Source organism: Dermacentor silvarum, chromosome 1 (genome assembly GCF_013339745.2).
Source record: "Dermacentor silvarum isolate Dsil-2018 chromosome 1, BIME_Dsil_1.4, whole genome shotgun sequence".
NCBI lineage: Eukaryota > Metazoa > Arthropoda > Arachnida > Ixodida > Ixodidae > Dermacentor > Dermacentor silvarum.
The window spans coordinates 42,534,234-42,546,888 of NC_051154.1; the positions used below are offsets into that span (position 1 = coordinate 42,534,234).

Here is a 12,655-nt window from a genome sequence, read left to right on the forward strand (position 1 = left end):
AAGAGACACTTTCACGTTTACTGCTATCAACTTGCAAAAGCAGGTGGTCATACCCATAAGGCTCGTACGTCCAATGATTGGTGGTGATCAGTCTATCACTGCTGGGACCTACACTGGGTCAGGTCTGGTGCCTTTTTCTGACAAGACGTAGTTAACCCTTTCACTGCTGGGTTTTTTTCTAACTGCTCCTCACCCCAGGCCAGGTATTTTTTTCATGTTGATTCAGTGGAAATTTCATGCTAGTAATGCACCACGATACTCCACAGGACATGTAAAGATATCCATCAGCAGTTCTTGAATTTCTTCGTCCATCAAAGTGCGTACGCATGTGGGGCGCTGACTCGCCATGGCTACTGCGCTCTGCTGAGACGAAGCGACGCAGGTGTAAACAAGTGCGCTCCATCTGTTGTCTAATTTACAAGTTCTATGTGTTTAGGTGGCGTCTCCATAAATGGCGGGACATGAACGCAAATTTTTTTTTTTTTTTTTTTGCACGAGTTGTCTTGGGAGTGGCAGGGAGTGAGTTTAAAAAGCAACACGAGTATACTCGGGAGTAGCAGGGGGTGCGCGTAGGTGGTTTCACGAGTTATCTCGGTAGTGGCAGTTAAAGGGTTAAGAAATTTAAAATCGGGTTGAAAGAATTAAGTTACATTTGTTTAGGTTTAATATGCATCCGTAGCTATCAAACTCTTGTAGGACTATACTCACAGTCACTATCGAAGTGTTGTAGGACTATAGTCAGACAGTCACTGTGTATTGCCTCTGTTCTGCGATACACAAAGAGGTCGTTTATGTTGGATGATTTCTCACATGTACACTAGGACCTATTGCCTCAACATTGCCTCAGGCAAACGTGCAAAAGCACACAAATGCAAAACCATTACCACTTCTTCCCTGCTACTGTGCGATCAGCTGTCGTAAATGTAACTGGATAACTGCTAACGCGCTGTGCTTCACTCATGCTGCAAAACGTGGAACAAAAGAGGGAAGACTTGTGCAGTAGGTAGCTGCAAGAATAGTGACTGGGATATAGAAGAATGGAATGGATCTGTGTAGCCAAGTTCACGGACCACTGCTACACAAGGACTGCCTGTGTTGCTGGCCCTTTGCAATGCACAGTTCTCCACGACGATAAAAAAATTCAGTCATCCGTCAACATTGTATGCTAACCTTCAAAGAAAGGACAACCACGTAATGTTGACAAAAGTGAGTACTGCTCGTTACACAGTGACAAAGGAGTAGCGCCATTTCATGGCATAGTAAGTTTCTCGTACGTTATCTACACACATCCACCACAACACGCTAACTCTATCGCCCATGTACCAAGAATAAGTGAATGGAATCGATGCACTTAAGCGTGGATGACGACAACGCCAATAGCACATGATTGCTCGAAGCTTAACATTTCAAAACAATCCAAAGAGTAAACAAGTGACTAGTGATAATGAGTCTTTGCTACAAGCTATTACAAGTACAGAATATCTACGTTTTAAGCCTTAATTGTGCACAGCAAGAATAAATCTACCACGACTGATCACACCCACAAGCGATTAGGCAGAAAATAACCAATCAGATAGGGGCCACACCGAGGAACATTACCGAGTCAGAAACATGACAAGCCGCTGCTTCAAAATGATTGGCAAGTAAAAAATGAAGAGCAAGAGACACTATATAATCCTGATCCAATTCAGAAGCAAAACGTTTGGACAGCTAGGAATACATTTCTAGCCTCACTTTTAGTATAAGCACTGTATATGCAGCTTGCAACGTTTCAACAAGGCGTAATGAGCTCAGAAAGCACTTACGTGTCTTCTGAAGCTCCGGCCAAAGCTTCGTGTCATCCACCCAGTTGCCGCCTACGATATCCACTAAAATAGAGGTTTGCTAGAGGTGCACTGGGGGTCATGCATGTCCCAACGTTACTAGACTAGCTTCAGTAGTACAACTCTTCGCCCGTGCGCTTACCGCCGCTGTCGCCACTCCTTGGGCAGCCGCCAGATGGTGGCACCATTCCATCGCGCTCCACTGCAGACGCCTCGCCTCAGCCTTCAGCTCGTGCGGACGGGCAAGTTGCGCGTGTTTCACACTCGCTGGCGTTCTCCCTATAGTCTGAATAAGTGATACCATGCGAAAGCGGTATCCACCTACAGCAATAAGATATGTCAGGCTAGTTGGTTCATAGTGACATAATGGTAAACTGCACGATAGGAAGAAACGCATACGGCGAAGTGCAGAAGCGGCAGTTTTAAGTGTCGTGTGTTTCTTCCTGCCGCCTAAACCTTTCACGCAGTTTACTTTTCCCATACAGCAGCTTGGCACACTTTCTCGCTGCTTTTACTTGCTTAACACTTTGGTCTGGGGCAGTTATACGCCAGCTAGCGAGACCAAATTTGTCTTCCACAAAAATAACAGCACAAATTTCTTGTAAACCAATGAATGCTTTATTAAAGAAAACGAAGTAAACAACTGTATGCCCCTATATATAGCTGACTTAAACTGTCAGAAGGGACATAATCTTGGCAAATGATTTGGGCCTTGGCAACGGTTTCCTCACTGCCTTTACTTCAAGACTGGAGCCCCGCCGCTGCTCCAGAAACCTTGCCTCAGAATGCCTTTTTATGCAAGGTTCCTGCAAGGTATGCGTGTATGCATGCGCGTGACTAAATAAAAATTAGCGTAGCTTGCGCAAGTGGCGCAAGGCTAAAGAAACAGCGGAGCTAAGCGGCACCTAGCTGGTCCTGCCCTAACGGGTTATGCTTTTCTGGAATTTATTGATTATTGATCGATTACCTATTGATCGGCTGTCGCAAGGTATTGGTCACGCATTTGGGCTAGGCTAATCACTACCAAGTCATCCCCAGCGTTTTCCGGAATTTCTTGATTATCGATTAGCTATTGATAGGCAATCGCAAGGTATTGGCCACATATCTGGGCTAGGCTAAGCACTACCAAGTCATCCCATACCAATTTATTGATAATTGTTCGATTATTGATTAACTATTGATTGGCTATCGCAAGGTGATGCGAGGCGCAACTGTGCGCAGTGATGTTATCGCTAGGCGAGTTTTTGCGAACACTACGCGGGGAAGCAAAAAGCTTTAACAGCTCCGCTGTTTAAAATTTAATGATGCGTGCACTCAGTTCCTGAAAGCGCAAGGGGCACCCAACACGACTCGGCGTATTTTCTAACAGCTCTTCTAAGATGGCCCAGAACAGGTCACCAAACATCTCTTTTGTTTGCGTTTTTTTCCCCCCGGTTGGTTCGACAGATACAAGGGAAGGTTCGGGAACACTTTCGGCACCGCACCCTCGGCAAGTGTCCATTTGTCTCGTGGCACCTCAACCGTCTGTCCATTGATAATATGCACAAACACTTTAAGATGTCCTGCTCATGAAAGTGTAAATCACACCATGGATTTCGAAGGGAGTTCCCGGTCAGCACGAGGAATTGCTCTGTCCAACGCCGAGCGAAGTGTCGCATTGCTGGGAGCACACAATAAATGGTGCGCCAAACTGTCCACATCCGATAGCCGCGTGTTGCAGTCAGGAATGCAGCACATCAGCATCGTCTGCTAATATCCTTAAATGCGGCGAAGGCTACAGTTTCGCGGATGACATGCTTCCTGAAATCCGCTGTCAACAACCAACCACAGAAGACACCAACGCTGCACCGCGTGTTTCGTATGGCCAGTTCGCGTGGCCGGTAAGGGGGGAAGTGAAGCTGGGTGCGACGGCAGCACTATGAAGGTGCGGGAGGGTGGCGGTTGCGCGCAACACCGCCGAGTTTTACAACTGAAGCTAGTCTAGTAACGTTGGCATGTCCATTGTAAACATGGAGGCAACGAAGGCAGCTGAGGCAACCAATGGGGGCGTTACCACGTGATCAAACATGGCGGCACTCATGGGATCACCATGAAAAGGGTCTGTACTATCGTGAGCAATATGAGCTCGAACACGCGAGCACATGGAAAATAGCCTCGAACCCTACATCGGCCGATTTGCAGCGGCCGCTTTTGGAAACAAATTGGAAAGGGCGCCGCGCTTCCGCTGGCTGTTCACACTCCCGCCTCGATATCATTGCTGCAAAACAGTAGCTTGTAGCATGTCACTGGCCGCTAGCGGTGATATCAATTCACATCAATGCGCACAGCTACATCAAATGACCCATCAGGCTATGCAGCTGCTGAGATATCGGCTGTGACGTAGACTGCCATAATGCACAGGTCATGCTTGTATTGAATCTAGGCGGTGTTGGCTGAGCGTTCGGATACGCCACTTTTATCATTTTTTTTTTTGTACACTAGCGAAGTGGGAGTGCTAACAGTTAGTGGAAGAGCGCCCCTCCATTCCCCTCCGGTTTCGGCAGCGCCATCCACGTATGACGCTATCTAGGTTTTGAGGCTATTTTTCACGCGCTCCCGTGTTCGAGCTCATATTGCTCACGATAGTACATATGGCATCTGGTGAACTTGAGCACTCAACACTATAGGAGACTCGTGTGGCGAGGCCAGCGACTTTTTTGATTACAGCGAGTCCTTCAAGCCATTCAACCTCCTTGTGGCTGCCTCTCAGATACCGAACGGAACTGGTTGCAGCTTTTGTGTCAATGGTAGGATGGACACACCCATATGCAACTTCGCATAGGTTGCTTGGAGCTTACCTAGTTCTTTGAACAACTTTGGGTAGGTTTCTAAAATGTTCCCAGAATGAAGAGATTTTGTACAAGGATACATGACCAAGGGATTGAGCTGACTTTACACAGCAGTTACTCACTCCATGCACTTGTAACACCACAGTTACTCAGCGTGCTTGTGACCAGCATGGTTTTGCAGCATGCTACCTTTGCAGGAGATTTCGACAAAGAATTTGCCTAGCAAGGGAACCTCCATTTTTCAGCACTGGCACTGGGCATATTAAGAATGGCTTGTTGGGTATTTTGTTGAGTGTCTTTTGACCTGATAATGTTTAGTGATGCTCCAGTGCACATAATGAAACGAAAGCTCAAGTCAATAGTCACCATCACTCTTGCGGCTTTGGAATTCCTGTATTGAAATGTGAAGGCCTGTTATCAGACTCCAAAGACTGAGCTGTTCTCCAATAGACTGTATGCTGTGCCATAGTATTGGCTCTTAATTTTGCATACTTTAGCAAAATTACCCCACTTTTTGCACACTTGATAGGTGTTGTTCCTTGCAGGACATCAGGATTGTCATCAGTCATGGGGCCACAATCTACCACACACGAATCATTTCCTCTTTTCCTCTGAGTATCCATCCTCCTTTGACTTGCACTTTAACACCAGCTTTGAGTTCTTTCCCTCTCGTACAAATTAGCCGACTTCAGCTGTGGCTGCTGTTTGCATTTTAGCTCCCTCAGTGTTACCTCATGTATGCACCCCTGGGCTAGAAGTTGAACCAAATCAGTTCGGAATGTGAAAAGTCAAGAGTTTCCTGGCAGTCATATCAGATAGCACAATTTGCGACAATTTCTGTATCAGTACCAATAAACAAGCAGTGCTTAGATACGAAGAGGAGGCATAAGTAGAAAATATTTATGGTTTCACCATCCTGCCGAGTCGCTTTTTTTGGAAATTGAAGATCTCGTACACATTGTCAACTTTTCCTGTTAAATGGTTATGTAGACATTTATTTGTCTGCTTGTACTTGTCTGAATGCAGTGATGCTACTGCGGACTTCTGATTTGGAGCAAGTTTTGGAGCATCAGAAATTTCATTTTGGAGCACTTTGGAGCAGGCAATTTGGCTTTTGGGAGCAGGTGGTTTTTCCCATCCTGAAGTATTTCGGAAACGCGAGTTGCAATTTACATTCAAAGACTTGAATAATTCATACGTTCTTACGAGAAGCTTGTTCAACATTTCCATCCATTGCAGATCTCGTGGAGAAAAAAAATGCTCTTCTGTGCATGGGACGTACACACACAGACAAATTGATATAATTTCATATATTGCTAGTTTTTCCAGATGTCATTCGGTATATCTAGAAACAGAAATGGACACATTGGCGGCATGCAGTTATTATAATCGCATGTCATGCTGTGCTTCAAACAAGCTACAGTAGAACCCCGCTGTTACGTTCCCGGGTGCTGCATTTTCCCGGTTGTTACGTCGTTTTCGGCCGGTCCCGGCATAGCTCCCATAGGACCCAATGCATTCGTAACGCCGCTGTTGCGTCACAACTGTGGGACCATTCCTGCATCATGCGATGCGAACTGCCACTCTGCACCAGCCCGAGCGGCCATTTTGACTTTTCATGTCGTTTGACGATGGGATTTACTGCCCAAAGTGCCACGGGCAACACCTATGACGTATTTTCGGCTTACGCCAGCAAAAGCATAGCCTCTGAGATCCATATTTACTATCTAAAGATGGGGTCAATGACGCGTTGGGGCCCTAAAATTGGTTATGGCACATAGATATTCCGTATACAGTCCAATGGCGATAACGCCATCGCCGCGCGCCGTATGCTGTATGTGCGAGTGAAAGCGTGTGAGGGGAGCAGACGACCGCGGCCAAATCTCGCGCGCGCAACAATGAAAAGCGGGGAGGACGTGGAGGGAGCCTCTAGAAAGAGGAAGCGTGCCTTCTGTCGCGCTCGAGGCACCAGCGAGGGAGGGATAGCAGGCGGCGTTGTACTCGGGCATCAACTGCGTACTGCGCGGCGGCCCGCAGGCCGTATTTTGAAAATGATCTGCGTTGGGGGTCTAGGCAGTGTAGGTGCGTCGGCGGCTCGTAGCTTTGTGCATACTGAGAGTTCTCAGCACTCAGCGTTGAAGCGATAGACAGCAGCATGAAGGTCACTTCGCTCGCTGCTGCTGCTGCTGCGGCCATTCCTCACGCCGCCAGCGTTTGACAGCGCGTGTCCGCGCTCATCGAGTGTGGTGTGTCCATGTTTGCGTGTGCGCGCTGACACCATGCTTGTTAATATAGTTAATAAGCGAATGTTTACAAGATTATACGGACGATAAAACTATTATCCTTACTTTATATCGCTGTCTACTAATTTGCTATCGCAATCGATGCTTCGGCTTTCGGGCGAAATTACGACTTGTTTTTTCACCTGTAAGAATTAAAATATTATTGTGTGCAGTTCAACACTAATCTCATTTCTCAATTTTTCCCTGTTTCTCGGCTCTTGCGTTTCCCGGCTCTCGCGTTCTTTTTTTGTTTTTTACGGTCCCATGACAAACGCATCAGCAGGGTTCTACTGCACTACCCAGGTGAAAATTTCCAACTGGGATCCAACTGGGATCAGCTGGGATGAACTGGTTCCAGCTGGAAACCAACTGGTCCCAGTTACACACCAACTGGTCCCAGTTGGAAGGCAACTGGGTAGCAACTGGTTCCAGTTGGGATCCAACTGGAACAATTTCCAGTTATACTGGGAGTGACTGGACCCAGTTGGGATCCAACTGGAACTTTGACCAGTTGTACTGGAACCAACTGGTTCCAGTAGAGAGGCAACTGGTACTTCCACCAGTTGTACTGGAATCAACTGGTTCCAGTTGGATTCCAACTGGAACTTTGACCAGTTGTATCAGTAGCAACTGGAACCAACTTAAACATTAGCCAGTTGTTCTGGTAGCAACTGGTTCCAGTTTGAATCCAAATGAAATGGTGACCAGAAGTTCAAATGAAAGCAAGTAACATGCAGTAACATGCAGCAGCTAGTCCTACTTATACTGAGCAATTAAGTTTGGCAGTTTTAGCAATCCTAGCAAACATTCTAATAGAAGTTTGTAATAATTAGTCTAATACGTCAGTTTTGTATTAGTTGTATAAGTTTTGTATTAGACCAATAGAAATTTCTATTAGTCGTACTGATTTACCTATAAGACCAAGAGGCCGTGTGTGTCTTTTACAAGCAGTGTTGCGTGTCTACTAGTTTCTCTATTGGACTAATAGGTCCTATTGGACTTATGCAGATTGTTGCTGGTCTGATGCAACATGTACTGCTAGATTCCGCAGCTCTTGTTTGCTGGTGAAAGTTAATTGACAAAAAATTACACTAGCGGACTGCTTGCTTGCATGGAGGGGTGTTTCTAATTAATCACTGAATAATTAAAAATTCTGCTGTACAATTGTGCAGCAGATTGCGTTCGCACGTTTGCATTAGTTTCAGCACACCATCTCTCAGCGACGTGCGCCTACATGGTCTTGCTTCACTGAGCCTCGTCGCGATGAGTCGAGGAACCAGGCTAGTGTTTACAGCACAGCGAATACTCCACCGCGAAAAAAAAAAAAAAAAAGAAAAGAAAAACGCGAACAACCAGCCGTCAGATCGCGGTGCCTGGTCAGCTTACGAACAACCATATTTGTTTACCGCTGAAGTTTCGTCAGTGTCGTATTTTCTGTTGAAGTGCGCATAAAGTAAATGTTAAACTTTCAATCTAAATTGCTAACTTGATATCGCATATAAAAGGCCGTAATATTTATTGACATCAAATAGCAGTATCACAGAGAAGGGAACACGGCGGGTGGGAAGGATATAAAACTGCGACCGTAGTCAGCCGTAGTTGCGCACAGCACGTGTGCAATGGTGGGCGCCATGTGAAGGCAAGGCGTCACGCGAGGCGTGCGTGCGTGTTAGTGAATCAACGATGTGTTTTTAAGGAACCCGTGGTGTTAGCGCCTGGGCAATCTCATTCGTGCAGTAGTATATTTGGATAGTTTTATCTATGGCTGCTGTTGTGACTTCAAAACAACCCAAGGCAACTGTTTTACCCCTGTCCTTCGCGGCTTTGTGGATCTATCAGCGTGCATCGATGTGCAGTGTTCTCCCCGGCGCCAATTTACCATTTCGAGGTAATTATACTTCTTGTTTATGCTTCTATAGTACAGTATGAGGTGTTTTCTTCTGTTTTTTTATCCTGACGGTGGACGTAAGTACTTCTGTACAGTGCCGTCGGGCCGATTGCTGTGTGCGTTGCAGCAATGATCGACATGCCTGTTTCCGACAACGCTGTGCAAGATTTGTGTCTAGAGTTCTTTATATCTGCCTACTGTTTCGATGGAACACACATCTTACATGTTGATTTTGTGTTCTTTATAATTGTCCTGTCGTGTCACGTGGCGTCATTTTTTATTATGATAAACATTTTGAGCTAGCATAATATCACACTGTCCTAAAATTAGTTTGGTAATTGCGGAGCCACATTACTCTAATGTGGAAGCAAATATTGCCAGCTTAAACGTTTAGTGGTAGAACTAGCACCCCTGTTTTTAACTGCTTCTATATGTGTGTATTTTTGTGCCCAGGTTTTTTTAACCACTTCCTCAAAAGGACGTCCTTTGGTCGAAGTCAACGAAAAGCTCTCAATCAAGATTGCTGACCTGACGAAGATCTCGAAGGAGGAATGTGTAAAAATACATGCTGTGCTAATAAATGCTTTTAGCAATTTTACCTGTTTTTCGCTATGTATCTGGTACATTGCAACATTTTCTTTCACTCCAATAGACCTATTACACTAATAGACCTACTAGACTGTACTAGTGTCGATAACCGAATAGGCTATTAGGGTTTGTATTAGAATTTTTTACTAGGGAATTAAGCAATAATAGCTGAACTGCCTTAGTTGTATGAAATCCATCAGCAGAATACACTTTTGATAGGCTTCTGCACGGGCCAGTTGCAATGGGGACCAACTGGGATCAGTTGCAATGGGCTACAACTGGGATCAGTTGCAATGGGGACCAACTGGGACCAGTTGCAACGGGTACCAACTGGGAATTGTTCCATAAACCAGTTTAACTGGAACCAGTTGCATTCCCAGTTGGAAATTTTCACCTGGGTAGCTATGTTTCCGGAGTAGATAACGTCCGCGGATGAATCGCCAATTGACCATGAAGCCATGAGCCACACTCTGCCGTCGAGCCGCCTTGCAAGGCAGACGCTGTGTCGGCGCCATGCATGGCGCTGAGGCTTAATCGGGACGCACGCACTAGTGCTGTTTCGTCTCCTGTTCGCAACTAAGGTTGCAACTAAGGCTCGCCCTATCATCACGTTACACGTTTTAATTCCCCGGTGGTGCAATTGTCGGTGATAGACGCCGTCAAATCAGAGACTGTTTGGCGCAGTTAGGCGCAATTTTTGTCGATTGTATCAGGACGGCGCAGTAAATCCCATTTGGCGCACTTTGGTGCAGTTGGCACAGGAGTGGAATCACTGTGAATGGCCGGATATGGTTCTGACTTGAGCCTGATCAGTGTGAGCATTGGTACTGCTGGCATAGTGAAGCATAGCCGTTGCAACATTCTTCGCCACAGTAGTCGAGCATTAGTACTTTCTTCTGCATAGCGATGCTTGTCTTTCTCAAGACACTATACACCCTTTGCAAGCTACATGTTTTGTCATAGAAAGCCCTCGATGACAATTCAATAACAGTGAAAAAGTGACAATGGTATCAAACTTTGAACAGAGATGGCACTCAGCAGCTATTGATAGAAGATGTGTGACAATGGTCTGTAAATCATTAACAACTGTTTCAAAATGAAGTGTGACCGCAACACTTGAACCTCTATTTATAACAACGTTGATGCTACAATTGAGTTTCTCTAATTGAAATGGATTAATTCATCTTATTAGATAAGCTGTGTTAGCTTCCAAATGTTAAGGTTGCTCACAGCGCATTGTCTGTTTCAGACTCTGGTTTCCATCTGCGACTCCTGATTCTCCGAGATGTCCTCCTAAAGTGCATGAAAGAAAGATATATTATTGAACCACATAATTATTAACTGCTGGAACAACAGCAGTTTTTATTGTTACCAAAAGCACATAAGCACTAGTGTAGCTAAAACAGAACTATTCGGAGTATGAAATGTGGAAGAAATGGCAGGTGCACTGAGGTGCATTCTTGACTTGTAACTAAGCATAGCATAGAAACATAATTTAGGCTGCAGTGTTAAACCGAAAACATGGCCTAACACTTTTCTGAAAACATCATGCACAATAGCAGTTGAAGTGGCAAAATTTAAGACTTTAGCAGATGAGCTGTTTTTAGGCACTTCTAGTGGCATTGCCTAGAATATCAACCAGTATTTTCCAGACACCAAAAAGTCATATCACTTTTCCAGCACAAAACAAAACTTTCATTCTTTTTACTGACCTGCCTGTACTTCCTTCACTGTATGACGACATCACTGGTTTTTTTCATTTGGTATGTTTTGTGGTCCCATGTAGAAAAAGACAGAACATAACATGAGAAATACTGCACATAAAAACAAACCACATATACTGGCAGCCTTGCCTGCCTATGAGGTGCACTGATTTGGCTTGTATGCAAGAAAATAATAATTAAAGATAACAGGATGAGTGCTAAGGTATTGAATCACTTAAACTGATCTGTAATCAGCACAACTTAATGTTGCCAAATTGTAGCTCGAACTAAACCAAAATGTGTGCCACCATTTCGGAGGTGAACTTGAACTGTTTCAGCTAGAGCTCAGAATAGTTCAGAACAAAACAGAGGAACCATTCCAAGCTGGTCTGGTAACCAGTTCAGCATGGTTCAGGGCAAAACAAAGCAACTGCTTCAAACCAGTTTGGCAGGCAGTTTTGAACATTTTATGGGAAAGTGCATTTGTTCGAAGTGATTTGTGTCATCGCCTGCTGAGACTACCTATTAAATTGAGCATACCATAGGTGAAAATGTCAAACAGCTTGTACTACCAAACACACTACTTTCATAAAGGGAAAGTTTAAAAACTATGCAATAAATGAACAAAACTCATGAACAATATAAAAAGCTCCAGATAATTGAAATGCAGAAGTATGCATTTATCACTGACCACCTGCCTTATTAAATTTACAGCACATAACCGGTGACATAGATTATTCGCTAAATTAAATACAATTAAGTTCCCACAAAATACAAGGATGTGCAGGCAAGAACCTATGGCTTTTGGAGATAATGAGGCAAGAAATAACACAGGTTTTATAAATTGTGTTCATTCAGAGTGTTGATTTAGCCAAACATCTTTTAATATGCATGCTGCAAACCAGAAATATAAACTCAGACAGTTTCATTATACTCTTACAGATCTCAATTAGCACAAGAATGAAGGTCCATGAGAGAGCAGTGAAGATGATATTGGTGGGGATGCTCGCCACGCATGTCCTTTCAGCAATCTTGCCTTATGATACCTGACCCCCCCCCCCCCCCCCCCCGCCCTCTTTTTTTTTTTCTTCTTTATAAGTTTGCCTTGCAACATTGTGGAGTGCCGTCAAGACGAAGACGAAGGGGCGCGAGAGTACTGAAGGAGAAGAGGAAAAGAAAGACGTTCAATAAAATGGAGGAATAGCTTTATCCGTCTCCGTTGAGTTCTTTACATTTTGGCACAGTCGACAGGATTAAAACTAGCCGCACGTTGAGAAGACTCGCCGAACGGGAAGATGGACATGCCGGATAGCTACCGTCCCAGTGACAAGAGCGACACTGACTCGGGCAGGTCTTCTACATCGATCAAGCCACTCATCGGCGTCACCAGCAAGGCAAGCCCATGCGCGTGTCCCTTGACAGAGAGAGGTACGGCTGAATTTTGCACTTAGATGCACCATGACGAGACCTACTGTCAGATATCGTCAAATGAGTTACCTTCTGGACAGAATACCATATCTTAGATTAACTTACTGCAGATGCA

The 12,655-nt window shown here is 44.9% G+C and overlaps 1 protein-coding gene across 9 annotated transcripts in view; it reads right to left on the reverse strand.

Moving 5' to 3' along the window:
• The window catches only part of LOC119461611 (ADP-ribosylhydrolase ARH3-like), an 80,117-nt gene extending 68,397 nt beyond the window's left edge, over positions 1-11,720 (reverse strand). For 3 of the 9 annotated variants that reach the window (XM_049667088.1, XM_049667081.1, XM_037722978.2), the window contains exons 1-2: positions 11,122-11,715; positions 10,640-10,702 (exon numbers count right to left, since the gene is read on the reverse strand). In XM_049667088.1, coding sequence (XP_049523045.1) covers positions 10,640-10,702; positions 11,122-11,153 — 95 coding nt within the window. In that variant the 5' untranslated portion in view covers positions 11,154-11,715. Of the gene's footprint in view, positions 1-1,805; positions 1,894-10,639; positions 10,703-11,121 lie in introns of those variants that run through there. The other 6 variants (XM_049667078.1, XM_037722970.2, XM_049667084.1 and 3 more) reach the window with 6 other exon arrangements.
• Positions 11,721-12,655: the final 935 nt, after the last annotated feature.